At 43.4% G+C, this 18,157-nt stretch overlaps 1 protein-coding gene across 1 annotated transcript in view; it reads left to right on the forward strand.

Annotated features, from left to right (window-relative positions):
• LOC108669694 (fat-like cadherin-related tumor suppressor homolog) overlaps positions 1–18,157 on the forward strand; it is a 53,456-nt gene that overhangs the window by 32,448 nt on the left and 2,851 nt on the right. The window contains 18 exon segments of the mRNA XM_047881840.1: positions 198–302; positions 404–557; positions 1,495–1,788; positions 5,321–5,508; positions 5,786–5,903; positions 6,315–6,605; positions 6,874–7,472; positions 8,232–8,427; positions 8,740–8,900; positions 9,478–9,812; positions 10,290–10,470; positions 10,779–11,936; positions 12,305–13,180; positions 13,360–13,551; positions 14,204–14,624; positions 15,481–15,573; positions 17,349–17,525; positions 17,943–18,117. Coding sequence (XP_047737796.1) covers positions 198–302; positions 404–557; positions 1,495–1,788; positions 5,321–5,508; positions 5,786–5,903; positions 6,315–6,605; positions 6,874–7,472; positions 8,232–8,427; positions 8,740–8,900; positions 9,478–9,812; positions 10,290–10,470; positions 10,779–11,936; positions 12,305–13,180; positions 13,360–13,551; positions 14,204–14,624; positions 15,481–15,573; positions 17,349–17,525; positions 17,943–18,117 — 5,714 coding nt within the window.

An 18,157-nucleotide genomic window follows, 5' to 3' on the forward strand; every position in this document is an offset into this window, starting at 1 on the left:
CTAACACTGCACCTTACTAATCCTTGTCAACCTAACACTGCACCTTACTAACCCTAGTCAACCTAGCCAGCCACCCATTGCTCACGATGGATTAGGTTAATGGCACTAATATCATATTTAATTTATTTATTAACCTTATGATGAAAAAAACTAACTCGTGGTGCATAATTCCTGACGTTTACGTTACCGTTCGGCAGGTGACGGCGCACGACGCAGACGTGGACGTTAACGGGACGGTGCGGTACGTCTTCCACGCGAGCACGTCATCCGCCGCCCTCGCCGCCCTCACAAGAGAAATGATAGCAATAAAATTAACTTTAAAACTATTAACTATAATAGTTAATAACTATTAACTATATTAACTATTAAATTAGCTTTAAAATAAGAAGTTTATCCACCAGAGCCCGGGACGACATTGGAGGTGCTGGTGGAGGCGAGGGATGGAGGAGACCCAGGCGTGTGCAGTGCAGTTATCCACGTCACTGATCCACTGCAAGCCACGCCGCGCTTCCTCTCATCCACCTACAACTTCAGCGTGCCGGAGAACGCTTCCACCGGTCTGATATAATGCTAATTTAATGATATTTAATTATTATTTATTAAATATTGATTAAAATTTTTTATTATCATTATTAAATAATAATTATTATTAATATTAATTTTATTTAATTATTTTAAATAATAATTATATTTAATGATTATTATTATTTATTATTTATTTAATACTTCGATTCAACGCCCAGAGAAATTAGCGAAACTTTGTCCAAATATCGATTTACTTTTTTCCTAATTGTGTCGGTCATATTGACACAGTCTGGCCCAGAAATTGTGTATCAGTGGATACAGTGGGTCACTATTTAGACAAAATGACTCTAGCAATTTTCTGGGTGAAAAATTAACTCCGTAAGCTAAGATCTATTCAGGCGTTGAAATAACCTTGAATTTTTTTTAACTTTTATTAAGAAAAATTCACTGCTGGTAAATGTTGTTTCAGCCTCATTTGCCGGGAAGATACAGATTGACGTTGAAATAACGGTAAATAAACGTTATTTCAACGAAATTAACTCATAATAAACGTTTTTTGAACGTCATTTGTCTGTAAGATACCGATTGACGTTGTAATAACGTTAAACAAACGTTGTTTCAGCGAAATGAACTCGTAATCAACGTTTTTTGAACGTCATTTTTGTATAAGATACGGATTGACGTTGAAATAACGTTAAATAAACGTTGTTTCAACGAAATTAACTCGTAATCAACGTTTTATGACCGTCATTTGCCTGGAAGATACGGATTAACGGTGAAATAACGTTAAATAAACGTTATTTCAGTGCAATAAACTCATAATAAACGTTTTAAGACCGTCATTTGCCTGGAAGATACAGATTAACGGTGAAATAACGTTAAATAAACGTGTGCAATAAATTCATAATGAACTTTTTTGACCGTCATTTGCCTGGAGAATTTCATCGCAATAACCTGTTGGTGTTACAGGTTCTGTTCTGGGGTCCGTGGAGGCGACCTGGAGCCTGGAGCAGAGCATGGAGCACGGCATGGAGTACACCGTGGAGTGGTCACGTGAGCAGGAGTCTGCTCCTGTGAGCGTGACGCCCTCAGGTCAGCTCCTGCTCACCAGTCTGCTCGACCGCGAGTCGTGGGACGTGGCCAGCATGCGGGTCACTGCTACGCCTGCCGTCTACCCGCACCTGGCTGTGTCTACCCGTGTCTACCTGCAGGTCAGTCTACCAGCGTCTACCCGCAGGTCAGTCTACCCGCGTCTACCTGCAGGTCAGTCTACCAGCGTCTACCTGCAGGTCACGAGTGTTCAGTTGAAACATTATTTATATAATATAATGTAATAAAGCCTAAAATGTATGTAATAATATATGATATAGTGTGATGTAATAAAATAAAATAATATGATTTAATATATTAGTCCAGTTGAAATATTACTTATAAAATATAGTAATGTAATAAAGCATAATATAGTATAATATAAGATGTATGTAATGATATGATATAGTATTATGTAATAAAATATAATATATTACATGCTTTCAGTTTCAACGGGTATTGATTTCAACTCTAGTTTAAATAAGCATGCACATAACCATAAGCTATGGTATTCGTACCTGTAGGCCTGGTAACGAGAGTTACCCTCAGTATACGAGGGGTTACAAACCCTCTGAACCTAACCCCTATAGCGGGGACACGGGAAACTGTACAAAACTTTATCTTTGTACAGTTTTTTTTAAACTGTACGAAACTTTAGTTTTGTACGTTTCTTCCTTTTCACTGAAAAATATGAATAAATATTCATGGCAATAAAATGTCTTACAGAAATGAATTTATTCAACGAGATTGGAGTTCATGAGAACAGAAATCTTGCGAAAATGTCTACTGATTTGAATGCAATATAACAACAAAATTTAACGTAGCAAATATGAACAAGCGTAATATTTGGGTCTATATTCAAGAAAAGTCATAATTAAATTAATATATCAACCTAGCAGTTGTTCTAAACAACAGCAATGTCGCCTATAATTAAAGGCTATAATACTAGTGTAAATTTTTAATTAATATTGAATGCATTTGGAAGACTAGGAGGTTTTTATTAAGATGTGGCGTGAACCAAACATTAACCGTGGTTCTGAACCGTGCTATAGAGGCTTGAGTTAGCTTCAATTTTCAAATTTTTATATGAAGAAATGAAGCAGGTTGCCCTCACAACTGCATGAAGTGTTGGTAATCTTAGCCGGGCAAATTGAATCATGAAAAAGTCAAACACAAATGATAATCTTATCTGAACGGAAATTATCTTATGATAGATAAGAATTGTATAGCGAAGCTGAAATTTATCCTCTAGATCTTATTTGTTATTTACTTTATTTCTTCGCATTATGAATGACTCAGATTCATGAATATGAATGAATAACTCAAAATCATTAATAACTCACATCTGAATGATAATCTTATCTGAAGGGAAATTATCTTATGAAAGATAAGATATTTAAACAGAAGCTAAAGGTGGGGGGTGAGGGAAAACTAAGCATCTAAATCTTACTCATTATTCAGTTTATATCTTCGCATCAAATGTGAACGATGAATATTTCATGCCACCATTAGTCTTCTGGTTTACTAATAATTTCTAGATGAAAACAAAAGCTAAAGATGCGCGGGGATATTTTTACATGAGCTCTTAGTATTAGCGTGCGTTGAAATGACCGAGCGTCTTCAAAAACAAGTATCTATCAATACTTGTTAACCCTCCACCGCCGCATGTCACTCTCCGGGAACATAACCTTCAATTTAAGTTATAAGTAAAATATTAATATGTATAAAGCATTAATAGTTTACGTATAATATAATTATACATAAATTATTAATGCGTTTAAATTATTAATAGTTTACGTAGTTTACGTATAATATAATTATAGGTAAACTATTGAGTGTAGCAACCTGAGGACGTTTGTACGCAACAGAGAACATTTTAAAGTCGTACGTGGCGGCAACCATCAGTGCAAGTCATTTTGCGCTCACTAGAACCTATCCTTTTTGGGTAGAATTCGTATTTTACAATAGTATGCAAAACGGAAGATATTTGTATTATATAATATTATAGAAGGCTAGTGGCAATGTCACTCCGGTTACTCGTGTCAGGCGGTAGAGGGTTAACATTTAAAGGTATATACCTATCAATACCTATTGGAACTTAATAATACCTTGCAGTAATACCTAATAATCCCTATTAATACCTCTAATTACGCAGTCGAGGCGTACGACGACGACGCGGGCATCAAAAAGCATAATATAGTATATTATAGTATAATATAAAATATATGTAATAATCTAAGATATAGTATGATGCAATAAAATATAATATATTACATGCTTTCAGTTTCAACGAGTATTGATTTCAACTATTGTTTAAATAAGCACATAACCATCAGCAATGCTATTCCTACCTGTAGGCCTGGTAACGAGAGTTACCCTCAGTATACGAGGGGTTAAAAAACTCCCCGAACCTAACCCCTGTAGCGGGGGACACGGGGAACTGTACAAAACTCTAGCTTTTCCGTGGAAAGTATGAATAAATTCCAGCTACATGGTAGTGGAAATGAAATTTCTTGGAGAAATGAATTTATTCAACGGGATTGGAGTTCATGACAACACTGAAATCTTGCGAAAATACTAATTGAATTGAATGAAATTTAACACCAAAATTTAAGGGTGGTAAATAAGAACGAGCGTAATACGCTATTTATGTTTCAGGAAAGTTTTAATTAATATATCAACCTAGTAGCTGTTCTAAAAAATAATAAAGTCGTCTATAAGCTGAAGCGTACTAATTAAGGGCTTAGGGCTGGGGTTAGCTTCAATCTTCTAATTTGGATTAATTAATTCAATCTTTGAGGTTAATTCAAATTCAATCAATTCTAATTTCTAATTCAATTCAGGACTGCAAGAGATGGTTGGAATTGTAGCCGGTGAATTTAAATCAAGGATAACTCAAACCTGAATGATAATCTTATCTCAACGGAAATTATCTTATGAAAGATAAGAATTTCATACAAAAGCTGATGTGGGGGGGGGGGAATTAATCCTCTAAATCTTACTCATATTCCTACTCTTCGCTTCAAATATGAACGATGAAAATTTCGTGCCACCATTAGTGTTCTGGTTTACTAATAATTTCTAGATGAAAACAAGAGCTAGAGATGCGCGGGGATGTTTTCTACCTTAGCTCATAGTATTTTCGTGCGTTGATATGACCAAGCGTCTTCAGGGACGCTTCACCTTACTAACAATTGATATCTATCAATACTTGTTAACGCTCTACCGCCGTATGTCACTCTCCGGGAACATAAATTTCAACCTAAATTATACGTAAACTATTGAGTGTAACAACCTGAGGACGTTTGTACGCAACAGAGAACATTTTAAAGTTGTCGTACGTGGTGGCAACCATCAGTGCAAGTCATTCTGCGCTCACTAGAACCTATCCTTTTTGGGGAGTAGGAATCCTTTGGGAACGTATCCTTGGTGCCAATATTGCTCCGGTTACTCGTGTCAGGCGGTATAGGGTTAAAACCTAAAGGTAATAGACGATGTTCTAGTGTAGTGACGTGTAGTGATGATGTTCTAGTGACGTGTAGTGACGATGTTGACGATGTTAACCCTCTAAATACATTCTCCTCTTATATAGTTTAATGTGATTTATATTGATTCTTTTGTGGTACCTATCAATACCTATAGGAACTTAATATTACCTTGCAATAATAATCGCTATAAATACCCCTCAATTACTCTAAATACGCAGTCGAGGCGTACGACGACGACGCGGGCATCAATGCAGAGCTGCGCTACCTCCTCCAGGAGGGCGGCGCCCCTGTGGTTGAAGAGGGGGGCGGCGCCCCTGAACCCCTGTTCCTGCTGGACCCCTACACGGGGTGGCTCTCCCTCAACCGACCCCTGGGGGTCAACCACAACCCCGTCTACAACCTCGTCGTGAGTTGAATAACGTTACTCACGTACGTTACTCACGTACGTTACTCACGTACGTTACTCTCGTACGTTACTCACGTAGGTTACTCACGTACGTTACTCACGTACGTTACTCACGTACGTTACTCACGTACGTTACTCACGCACGTTACTCACGTACGTTACTCACGCACGTTACTCACGTACGTTACTCACGTACGTTTCTCACGTATACGTTACTCACGTACGTTGCTCGCGTACGGTACTCACGTACGTTACTCAGGTACGTTACGACGTGCAGGTGGAGGTACGTGACGCAGGCAGTCCGCCGCAGACGTGCTCGTGTGAGGTGCAGGTCGTCGTGACGGAGGACAGCCACCGTCCGCTGGCCTTCACCAGCACCCGCTACTCCGGGGCAGGTAACTCCGATAATGCATGTTATTTTTAATAATGTTTATAGTTTAATGTGATTTATACTATATATTATTACTCCCATAATGCATATTATTAATAATGTAAAGACTTTGATGGGATATATATTGAATATTATTATTAAAATATATAGTTTAATGTGATTTATATTGATTCTTTGGTGGTACGTTTATAGAAATCTTGCAACATGTTATTGTTAATAATGTAAGTACTTTATTGGGATTTGTACTAAATATTATCATTAACGTAAATTGTATGATGTGATTTATATTGTTTATTTGGTAGTACGTTTATCAAAATGTCATAAGTAAAAAGACAGTAACGTTACAATCTCGGCGTTTCTGTCCTCCTCTTAACCACGTTCTCTGTCCTCCTGTTAACCACGCTCTGTCCTCCAGTGCCGGAGGACAGCGAGCCCGGCACGGTGGTCACTACGGTCTCTGTACGTGAACGTGACGTACATAAGCCCGTTACTAACGTCCAAGAGGGTCCCGAACTTGCCGACGTCGCTTTCTACATCACGGCCGGCGACGTCCGACGTCAGTTCGCTGTACGGACGTCGGGAGAGGTCTACGTCCGCCGCAGGCTGGACCGTGAGGACGTCGAGACGTACCACCTGACCGTGACGGCCACCGACGGTACCAACGTCGTCCAAGTGCCCGTCACCATCGACGTAATAGATGTGGATGGTACGTTTCGATATGAACGTGCGTTAACGTCGATTAACCGTTTTTTTATCTGAAAGGAAGGGTAAATTTTCGAATTTTCCACTTTTTTCCTCTCAATTTAATTGCTAAGTTTTTTTTTTTTGCGGAAGGAAGGGTAAATTTCGAAAAATTTTCAGTTTTTTTCCTCTCAATTTAATTACTAATTTTTTTTACGGAAGCAAGGGTAAATTTTCTAATTTTTTGTTTAGTTTTTGCTCTAAATTGAATTACTAAACCCCGATGTCTGCAGACCACGCGCCCGTCTGTACGTCGCCGTCTTACGACGTCGCGGTCTCGGAGGACGTAGAGCTGGGGACGGTCGTAGCTCAAGTCTCCGTCTACGACCCAGACCTCAACTCCAGTCCACGGTTCCTGCTGATGGACACGGAGGACTCTAACCCGTTCACGGTGGACGTGGACACGGGCCACGTGACCGTATCCTCTCCTCTTGACCGTGAAACACGTCCGGACTTCAGCCTCCTGGTGACCGTTATTGACGGGCAAAACACGGACTGGAAATGTTACTCCCGGGTTAACGTCCGCGTCACGGACGTTAATGATAACCGTCCACGGTTCAGTGAGCAGAGCTACACGGTTAACCTGCCTGAGAACTCACCCGAGAACCGGCAACTGATGAAGCTACATGCCGTTGACGGGGACACTGGCAACAACGGGCGCGTCAGCTACTCCGTTGACGGGGACCCTGTGTTCCTGGTTGACAGGTTGACAGGAATACTGAGCGTGACGGAACAATTAGACAGGGAAGAACGGGCCATGTACAACCTAACCGTCACGGCCACGGACCACGGGACGCCGTCCCTGTCAACGCACGTCACCGTCCTGGTCTTAATTACCGTCCCTCATTACCGTCCCTCATTACCCTCAGTCAAGCGTGTCTCTTCCATCTAACTTCTTCTCATTACAGTTAATCAGTTGAAGTTAATCATGAATGGAAGTGAATGCCTCCCTCTCTTTATTCTAAAAATTAATCAGCCAGTCGAAATAAATCATCAGTTAACATGAAAAAAATGCTTTACTGATAACACTTATAACTAACAGCTAACTTACCCTGATCTCCCTTCACTCTATAATTGATCAGTATATCCTTGAAGGAACTGAATGCTCTAGTTACTTCATATTACTCATACCTGAACTCATATTAGCGCAAGTAACTAACCTTAACCCCCCTCAATGAATGCCTGCTGACAACATTTGTTTCAGTGCGCTCCCTCTTTCATTCTATAATTAATTAGCCAGTCGAATTAAACCATTATTTAACTATGAATCTAACCGAACTATTTATACAACTCCAATTAGTGCAGGTAACTAACCTTAACCCCCCTCCCCCCCGCGGCAGTGCCTCCCCCTCTTTTATTATATAATTTTTTAAATTTATATTTAAATCATTATTTAACTATGAATGTAACTGAACTATTAACACAACTCCAATTTTATTATATTAGTTCAGGTAACAAACCTAACCCAACCTCAACCCCCCACCTCCCTTAAACCTAACCCAACCTCAACCCCCCCCCTATAGACATGAACGACAACCCCCCTAATCTTAACCCCCCCTAGACATGAACGACAATCCCCCCTAACCTCAACCCCCCAGACATGAACGACAACCCCCCCGAGTTCGCGAGCCACACGTACCACACGACCATCCCTGAGAGCGCCCGCGTCAGCACCGACGTGACGCGCGTCCTTGCCAACTCCAGGGACGTCGGCGTCAACGCGCACATCTCCTACAGCATCATCGGGGGCAACGAGCACCGCAAGTTCGCCATACATCCAAAGACTGGTGCGTAGATGGTAGATCTCCTACTAGTACTAGTAGGTAATAGTAGATCTCCTACCAGCAGTGCGTAGATAGTAGATCTCCGACAGCATCATCGGGGGCAACGAGCACCGCAAGTTCGCCATACATTCAAAGACTGGTGCGTAGATATATCCGTGCTCATCGATTAAGCTCTGCCTGAGGATCGGGTTACGCGACTAAGGTCGTGGAAGATAAGTAAGACACATGTGTCTGATAACATATCTTGTGTACGGGGTGGTAATACAGAGTTAAGATACAGAGGTATAAGCTACGGCGTTGACCGTAAGGTCGGAGAACTCAGCCGACGCGTTACATCGCTGAGCGCTTATCAACTAAACCAGGCAACCGTCAACGTCACCATCACCGACGTCAACGACAACGCCCCGATATTCATCCAGAACTCCTACTCTGCCCTCGTCAGCGAGGGCGCCGCCATCCATGACCGCCTCCTACAGGTTGGTCTTTCAGTTTTAATATATATATATATATATATTTTTTTTTAGAAATCCGTGACTCTTGATTTAATTGTTCTGTTAATGAGAAGTGAAATTCATTTTTTATCTTTTATTGCATTTTGTTGAGCACAATTAAAGGAAAACTGTCACAGATTCGCGAGACTTCAATTACGCCTCAGTTGATGGAGGATATTTTTTATATGGGGCTTATTTATAAAATTTACTTATGACCTCATACATTCATTTTACTCAATAAAGAAAATTTTACGCAAAATACATTGTTTACGCGGTGCACTTACTATGGAGTGCACTCGGGAAAATTAATGGGCCACATTATTCTAATAATTACGCACTTTCTTCTCAACACAAAACTAGGGAGCGGACTACCGTTGATACGCCATTTTTTCTGAGTCAAGATGATCCACAAAAATGCAAAAATACTTGTTTCACAGTCAATAGCATCTAAATGGCGCTATTTAAACACCATTTAGGAGAAAATGTATCGCTTTTTAGGACAAAATGTATCGTTGTTTAGTACAAGTTTTAACTAATTTTCTGCATGCATTCGCGAGTGCAGGTGGTTGCCAGCGACCAGGACGAAGGTGTGAACGGTGAGATCAGCTACTCCATCCTGCGGGGCGACGGCGCCCACGAGTTCAGCGTGAACCCCAGCAGCGGCTGGATCTCCGTCGCCAAGAAGCTTGACCGCGAGGCCACCAAGTCCTACACGCTGGAGCTGCTGGCGCTGGACCACGGCATCCCTCAGCGGACGGGGTCTGTTACGGTCTACATCGACGTCACCGACGAGAACGACAACCCGCCGGTCTTCGAGGGCGGCACACACTCGGTCTACGTCAAGGTCTGTTGCCTTCCTACTGCTGTAGGGACGACAGCCACTCCGTCAACGTCAAGGTCTGTTGCCTTCCTTCTCCTTTAGGACGGCAGCTCACGCCGAGATTATCTCTGTGCCATCAACATGGAACAAAAACTAAGGGATAATAAAGATTTTTACTAGGATTTTTAATTAACTAACGAGTATTTTCTGGAGAATCCTTCTCTTAACACTTTTATACGCCAAAATTATTTCCGATTAAAAATTTGCAAAAATTATTTCGGATTAAACTATTGCAGTGGTTTTCCGTTATCTTATTAATAATAAAATAAACTATTGTGGAGTAAAGATGGCTTTCACTCAAACAAATTGTTTTAAAGTAGAAATAAGAAGAAGGAGCGACATCCCATTGCTGGATTTGTCTTGTGTCGTTTGCGGTGCCAAAACGTGTGTTTACCGCTTCCATTAAACCGTATAATTTTTTTAATGATCCGAATGTTTGAAGCAAGTATAAGACTTGCAGTAAGTTTATAAGTTCTCTCCTTGTTCTGAGGCAGTCCGTTCATCTTCGAGATTTGGTCCGGAAACTCGGACAATGCGTTCCGCATTACGGAGTCCGGACAACTGCGGACAGCTGCTATACTCGACCACCGACTCCGCAATCTCTACAAACTCCAGATCAGAGTTTACGACAGCGGCAACCCGCCTCTGTACTCAGAGACCTGGCTTGACGTAAAGGTAGGTTACTACGACTTGTCAGGTCCTTCGACCTGTCAGGTCCTATGACTTGTCAGTTCCTACCACTCATCCACTGCTGATTCGTTGGGTTCATTGTGCTACATCTTCTCAGTGAAACGAGTGACACCTAATCCGAAAATCGATGCATTTTTGCTCGTGTGTGCAAAACGTGGGGGTTGTCCAGAAAGAGAACGGAGCAGAACTACGTTAAAAAATATCACTATTGGGACAATTTGACCGATCCATTTCACTTAGTGGTACTGACTGATACATTTCACTTAACGTTACTCCATATTTTTGCCCGGCAGGTTATCGAAGAGTCGCAATATCCTCCCGTTGTGCTGCCCTTCCAAGTCACCATGTTCGTCAGATCGGCCGACTACACCGGCGGAGATATCGGTAGAGTCACTGCGTCTGACCAGGACGCCTACGACGTCCTAAGTTACGGCATCGTAAGTTCGGCGCGAGACTCCAGGTACTTCACTGTTGGTCGGACGACCGGGGTGCTGTCCATCAAAGGGCATCTTGACGAAGGCCAGTACTCAGTCAATGTGTCCGTCACGGATGAAAAGTTCGTGACGTACAGCGAAGCGAACGTCGAAGTTGTTGACGTCACGCAGGACATGCTCGATAACGCGGTCATCGTGACAATCGCTGGTGTGGCTCCTGAAGAGTTCTACGTCTCCTACAGGAGAAGTTTCCATCGTGGCATACGGTCAATACTCAACGTCAAATCTCGCGACGTTGTCATACTTTCCATCCAGTTGACGACTTCACGCAGACGTCGCGACAGCGGCAGGAAGAACGTACAGAACGTGTCGAGCTACCAGGAGGAGATAGAAGTCTTATTTGTGGTCAAGAAAGGCAAGAAAGATTATTTCCCCAGAAATTTCGTCCGTAAACGCTTGATGTCTGAACTGCAAACCCTGGAACAGTCGCTGTCTCTCGCGATCACCGACGTCGCTGAGAACCAATGCCAGCAGATGATCTGCGCCAACGGCCGCTGCGAGGACCAAATCCTTCTTGGGAAGGAACAGCAGTTGATATCCACCGACGTGATGGGCTTCTTGTCATTCCGACACATCCACCGCGGCGTGTGTGTGTGCCAGGCTGGATATGGTGGCTCTATTTGTGACGAGATTGTTAACGAATGCGCCTTCCAGCCTTGCCCTTTGTACAAGGAGTGCGTGCCTAACTCCTCATCCCTGGGATACGCGTGTGTATGTCCTGATGGCCTCGTAGGCGCTACCTGTTCACAGCCCAAAGAAGCCTGCATTGGGAAGGAGAACACGCCGACTTGCTACATGGCGGAAGCGCCCTTCTCCTTCCAGGGCAAGAGTTACGTGCAATATCAGCTCCACGTGCCCATCGAGCGACATTTTTCCTTCTCTGTCTGGTTCAGGACGCTCTATCCTTCCGGCAACATCATGTTCACGGCCGGCAGACTGGATTACGCCATACTCGAGGTAGGTATAAAGAAGCAAATCTTTATTTATTACTGGATTCTTGAAGTAATAAGAACCAAATCTCCATGGATTATAGGAGACTCGAGGTATTAAGAACCGAATCACGAAGTTCAGCCAGCACTGTCTAACTTTTTTCACTTGATACCAAGTCATTCTCGTGTTAACTTGAGTGATATCAATTGGGCATTCAATAATCAATACTTTGTATGCTCGAGAGTTTAAAACTCCCATTTATGTTTAAAAAATCGTTTTACTTGATGATTAAAAGTGAATGATGACGATCTAATTTGATGATGGCTATAGTTTTGATTTTCAACGTCTTCACAAGCCCAATGAATGTTATGATAACATCATTACCCCTTCCCCAGTTATCGGGGAGCAGAGTGCAGTACCGCTGGGACCTGGGCAGTGGGGAGGGCCGCCTGCAGGTTATGTCTCCTCCCCTCAACGACTCCCAGTGGCACCACGTGTTCCTGGAGCGCCTCGGCTCCTCCGTTCGCCTGAAGGTGGACAACCTGCATCAGGCGGAAGGATCCTCTCCAGGTTCCAGTGAAATGCTAAACCTGGAGAAACCTGACTTGTACCTTGGAGCTGAGGTGCGGGCTTGGGCAGGGGCTACTGACCCGCGACAAGGACTCGCGGGATGCATGGATGACCCACGGGTGTACGACTCCAAGTTGCCTGTGACCCTGATGACGTCCAGCACTGCCACCCTCGTACGGCTCACTAAAGTGGCTCAGCACTGCTACGGCTCCCTGCGTGATCCCGGGGTCTGTGGCACCCATCCTTGTCTCAACGGCGGCACTTGCGAGGAAAAAGACAACTCTTTCGTGTGCCAGTGTCCCTCAAGATTCAAAGGCGCTCGATGTGAAGCGGACTCCGACCCTTGCGCGTCCTCCCCTTGCCTCAACAAGGGCAGGTGTTCCAACGTCGGGGACTCGTTCATGTGCCACTGTCCTCTGAACATCACCGGCACTCGCTGCCAGCACATGTACTGTAACCCCAACCCATGTCAGAATAAAGGCATTTGTGAGGAAGGAATATCAGGACCTATATGCATGTGTCATGGATTCGTTGGCCTCACTTGTGACATCGACATCAACGAATGCGAGAAGAACCCGTGTCCCAACAAGGCCCTTTGTATCAACACCCTCGGCAGCTACCGGTGCGAGTGTCCTGAAGGAGTGTCAGGATCCATGTGCGCTCTCCCTGATAGTCCTACTATGCTTTCCAAGTTCAAATTGGTAAGTTGATTATACCATTAAACCTCAATATTTTGCAGCAAAGATGTTAGTAAGAAAAGTTATTCTTCGTTCTTAATTTATTCCAAGTTCAGATTAGTGAGGAACTTCATTACTTCTCATCTATTACTTACTTCCGTCCGCTGACGCTGCTGTCTGCTGACGCTGCTGTCTGCCGTCAGGTGATCTACGCGATCGCTGGGATCTGTGCGCTGACGCTGCTGACGATCACGGCGCTGTTGGTGGTGCTGTGCGTGCGACGTCGCCGGCCGGGGGGCGTCCGCCCCTCCTACGCCGAGGGGGCGGCGGCGCCCCCCAAGCAGACCGACACCTGCAGCAGACCTGGCAAACTGAGTGGCGCTGACACGCCCCCCGTGAGTGGTGGGGGAGGTTGTGTTGTGGTGTGGGATGAGTGGGGTTGTGTAGTGGAGTGGTCATTCTACGTGTGAGTGACACTTGCGAGTGGCACTAGGGAGTGGTGTGTGAGTGACTCTAGCGAGTGGTATTAGGTGTGAGATTGGCTGTAGCGAGTGGTGTGGTTGGCACTAGGAAGTGGTGTGGGTAGCACTAGCGAGTGGTGTGAGTAGAAACTAGCGCTCTATTCTCTTGTCTGAACTAGCCAAGGTAAGGCGCCCAACACAGCGTTCTAGTGCACGCCAGCCAAGCGCTAGTGCACTAGTTTTTCTATTGGTTTTGTTTTAAAAAAATTCGAATTCTAAACACATCGAGACTAGTGTGTGCATGAACCAGAGACGTGAACCATAGCCTAGCTAGTGCCTGGTTAGTGCTACCATAGAACTAGTTCTTCCACCGCACCTATTTTACTAGACTCCACATGTGGCTGCACTTAATCTCTAGATTATTCGATTTTAAATCACATCGAAGTTTTTTTTTTGCACTTATTCAACTTTTTTCAGTTTTGCTGTCTTGCTATAACATGTGAAATAGTCTGTACTGTGTGGTTTTCATTTAATTTTGTGTTATATTTTTCGTTTTTCCAAGTTTTTCGTTCCGTTTTGCCTGCAGATTCACCACCACCACCACCCCCTGAACCGACATGGGTGTTCCCCCGACTCTTTCTCCTCCCCCTCCCCCCACACCGACCCCCTCTACATGCCCCTTAACAACTTCGATGCCATACGAAGCTACTCCCCCGCCCCCCGTCACGACCCCCTCGACAACCCCCGTAATTTCGTCCACAACATACGAAGAAATCCCCACGCCCCCCACAACACCCTACCCCCTGCATGCGGCAACCCCACCACCTCCTCCAAGTACCTGGGGGGCGACGGCCACTCCCCATACCCTGGGGACTCGTGTCGTTCCGTCAGGACTCTGCCCCCTGGGGCGACGCCCCCCCAGTCCACCAGCCCCCACCACGTCTACAAAGACGTCCTCAGCCACAACCTCAAGGAGGCGTACTATGACGAGGGCAAGATACCTAATGGTTAGTACCGTGCCTAATGGTTAGTACCGTGCCTAATGGTTAGTACCGTGCCTAATGGTTATAATGGTTAGTGCCGTGCCTAATGGTTAGTACCGTGCCTAATGGTTAGTACCTACCGTGCCTAGCCTAATGGTTAGTACCTACCGTGTACGTTGCACATCGTCGACGTGGTTTAGATGCCGTCGCTGTGATGTTGATGTTGCACTTGAGTCGCCATATCCTTAACTGCCTGCCAGCAATTAGCTGCTTTCAAGTAAATAAAAGCTCATTACACTCCATGACAACAGCTGCTAAAGACTAAAAGCTATCCATGTTGCCATGCGTAACTGGCACTGTACATCACAGGCACTGTACATCACTGGTACTGCACATCGCTCGATCACCGAACTTGATGCCAGATCCATCAGTTTATTAAGTGCAGATGGCCACGCGATAACTTTTTTACACCAGCTGACCGCGAAAGTAATGTTCAAATGTTGCCATATCCTGGACTCAGTCTTGGTCGAGAACCACGACATTCACGATACAAGACTTCGATAAATTAACATAGAACGCACATTATACACTGTGAATCGAGCGTTTAATATTAGTGATTCACCTTAATATGGGACTTTTTCAATATTATAGTAAGTTGCATTTCGGTCACACGTCGCAGATTTTGTATCATTGTCGATCATCATATGTTTAGGTCTCATCTTTATATTTCCATTGCACAATATTATATTCACTGCCTTAAATAATACCTTGACACAATAACCAGCATGACAAGTAATGCATTCTAGCCACGCTAGTCATCACAGAAAGTCATCATAACTCGTCATCACCACTCATCATAACACGTCATGCATCATAACAGACGTGATGTTCGGCGGGGGGGCGTCATGTGGGCGCTGCCTGACGGGGGCCTGCCGTGATGCCCTGGCGCGCTCACCGGGCGCCGAGTGTCCAGGTTAGCGCTCATCATATTACAAGTAATCAGGATTTTACATATTATTTAACGTAGGTCATTAACCTTACTGGCTAGCGCTCATCGCATTGCGACGTATTTTACATATTATTATATACCGTACACGGTCATTAATCTTACAGGTTAGCGCTCATCATATTACAAGCATTTAGGATTTTACATATTACAGGTATTATTATTTATCGTAGGTCATTATTCTTACAGGTTAGCGCTCATCGTATTAGAACGAGCAAATAAATATTTTTATATATTATTATTTAAAGTAGGCCTTATCTTACAGGTTAGCGCTTATTGTATAACGATAAGCAAATAAACATTTTACATATTATTATTTACCGTAGGTCATTAATCTTACAGGTTAGCGCTCATGGATAACTTTGGCATGAGTCTAGAGCGAAGAAAACTTCAGTCGCGAACTAAATTCGTTCATATTGAACGCTGACGAGAAATGAAAGCGGTTAGCGTTGAATTCAGTACAACCGTTAATGATAAGCATTTACTAGTATAATCAATAACTTTTGTAGGCTTAAGCTGCCAGATGCCTTAAAAGAAAATTAAGAGAAACATTAGGTCGGCTCATTTTTCAAACATGCACTGGCTAATCTCGGGATATGAACATCCATGTTGTTTCTCACGTTTCAAACGCCTGTAACTTCGATCAGAGTTTCTGGGTGCTGTTGCCGTCTGTCGGATCAATCATTTTACCTGCGAATTCTCATGCCGAACGCCGCAAATTTGCCATTCATTTTTCATTCACTTTATTTTCAAACGCCATCATCTTTGTCACCATTGCTAACATGGCTGGTAATTATAACACCGTAACAATAACCTCATTATACTCAAGACGAGTAAATGTTTGGGTCAGAAAATATTATTGCATGGAAAGTCAGGTGCTGGTTTTGGATTGATATGTAATAAAACAGGCTGTTTGACAGCTGTGTTTTGCTTCAGTTATGTAGCAGCTCTTTAATATTTGTCTTTTGATTGAGATATAAAGCGGAAGCTCTATTATATTTGTTTTGGTCGAGATATACCGTATAGTGAAGGCTCTATTATATTTCCTAATTTTAACTCTACATAATATGCTAGAAATTTCCAATTATGACAAAATTTCCAATTCACAAAATTGGATGAAATTGTCGCTATTGCGCTGGAACAGCGACCAAGCTAAACACTCGCATCACAGAGCGCTGATACGAATAACTTTGAATTCAACAATCGTATATGACATACAACAACAATCATGTATGATACACAACAACAATCATGTATGAGATACAACAACAATCATGTATGACATACAACAATAATCATGTATGACATACAACAACAAACATGTATGACATACAACAACAATCATGTATGACATACAACAACAATCGTGTATGACATTCAACAACAGTCGTGTATGACATTCAACAACAGTCGTGTATGACATTCAACAACAATATTTCTGTATTTCAATTTATATTTCAATTCTTCAGCTATAGATCTGGAGCGTCCGCTCATCTTGAGCTTTCGGTCTCTTCGTCATTTTCTGCTTCCTTTCTAACTCATCAAAAAATTTTCCTCAGAAATTAGAGTTTTTCGCTCATGAATAATTTTTTGCTCATGAATTAGCAGCTCTTGCTCCATCTACGTAACGCTTACCTATAATGTGTTCACGTTACATGTTCCTTCATTATTGCTCACCGTACAATAATCTTTCTACTCCAAGTAGATAATCTTCCTGCTAATCCACGATGTTGCTGCTGCAGGCTACCATTGGGACTGTTCCGACTGGACTGGACTTACTCAAAGTCCACTACCGAATATCATCGAAGTCCCCGGACACGAGCTGCCCGACACCTCCAGCTTCCACTCCAACGAGTCCAACGAGTCCCTACCCCTACAGTCCCCACACAAGTCCAACCTGCAGTCCATCCGTCCACCAGGTCTGATATTCTTACTGTCCTCAGGTGCTGTTCTGTCCATCCGTCCACCAGGTCTGATATTCTTACAGTCCTCAGGTGATATTCCGTCCATCCGTCCACCAGTCTAATATCGACACGCGCTGCTGACAAGTATCCTACATAAGTCTTCTCACCAGACGCTACTTTCAAGTTATTTCTTCAATAAATTTGTGTAAAACTTTAAGTAAAAACCTGCATTAGTATAATAAAAATCACAATAATCACAATATTCTCATCCCTCACTCACCATCTCACCATCCCTCACTCACCATCTCACCACCCCTCACTGACCATCTCACCATCCCTCACTCACCATTTCACCATCCCTCACTCATCATCTCACCATCCCTCACTCACCATCTCACCACCCCTCACTCACGATCACTTGTCCCCTCGCAGTGGTGAGGTTAGTGAACCCTGAGCGTGACATGGACACGCTGGCAGCGGACGAGCTCACCAGCGACTGCGGCACAGACTTCGAGCTCGACTCCAGACCAGACCTCGAGCCTTCGCTGGGCGGCGTAGACCCTGGCGCTGAGTCTGATACTTCCTTGTTTGTTCCTCAGCCGCAAAAGTAAGGGAAACTTGAGTCTTACATTTATTTGTAATTAATT

The sequence above is a fragment of the Hyalella azteca genome, unplaced genomic scaffold (assembly GCF_000764305.2).
Source record: "Hyalella azteca isolate HAZT.00-mixed unplaced genomic scaffold, Hazt_2.0.2 contig8946, whole genome shotgun sequence".
Lineage (NCBI taxonomy): Eukaryota > Metazoa > Arthropoda > Malacostraca > Amphipoda > Hyalellidae > Hyalella > Hyalella azteca.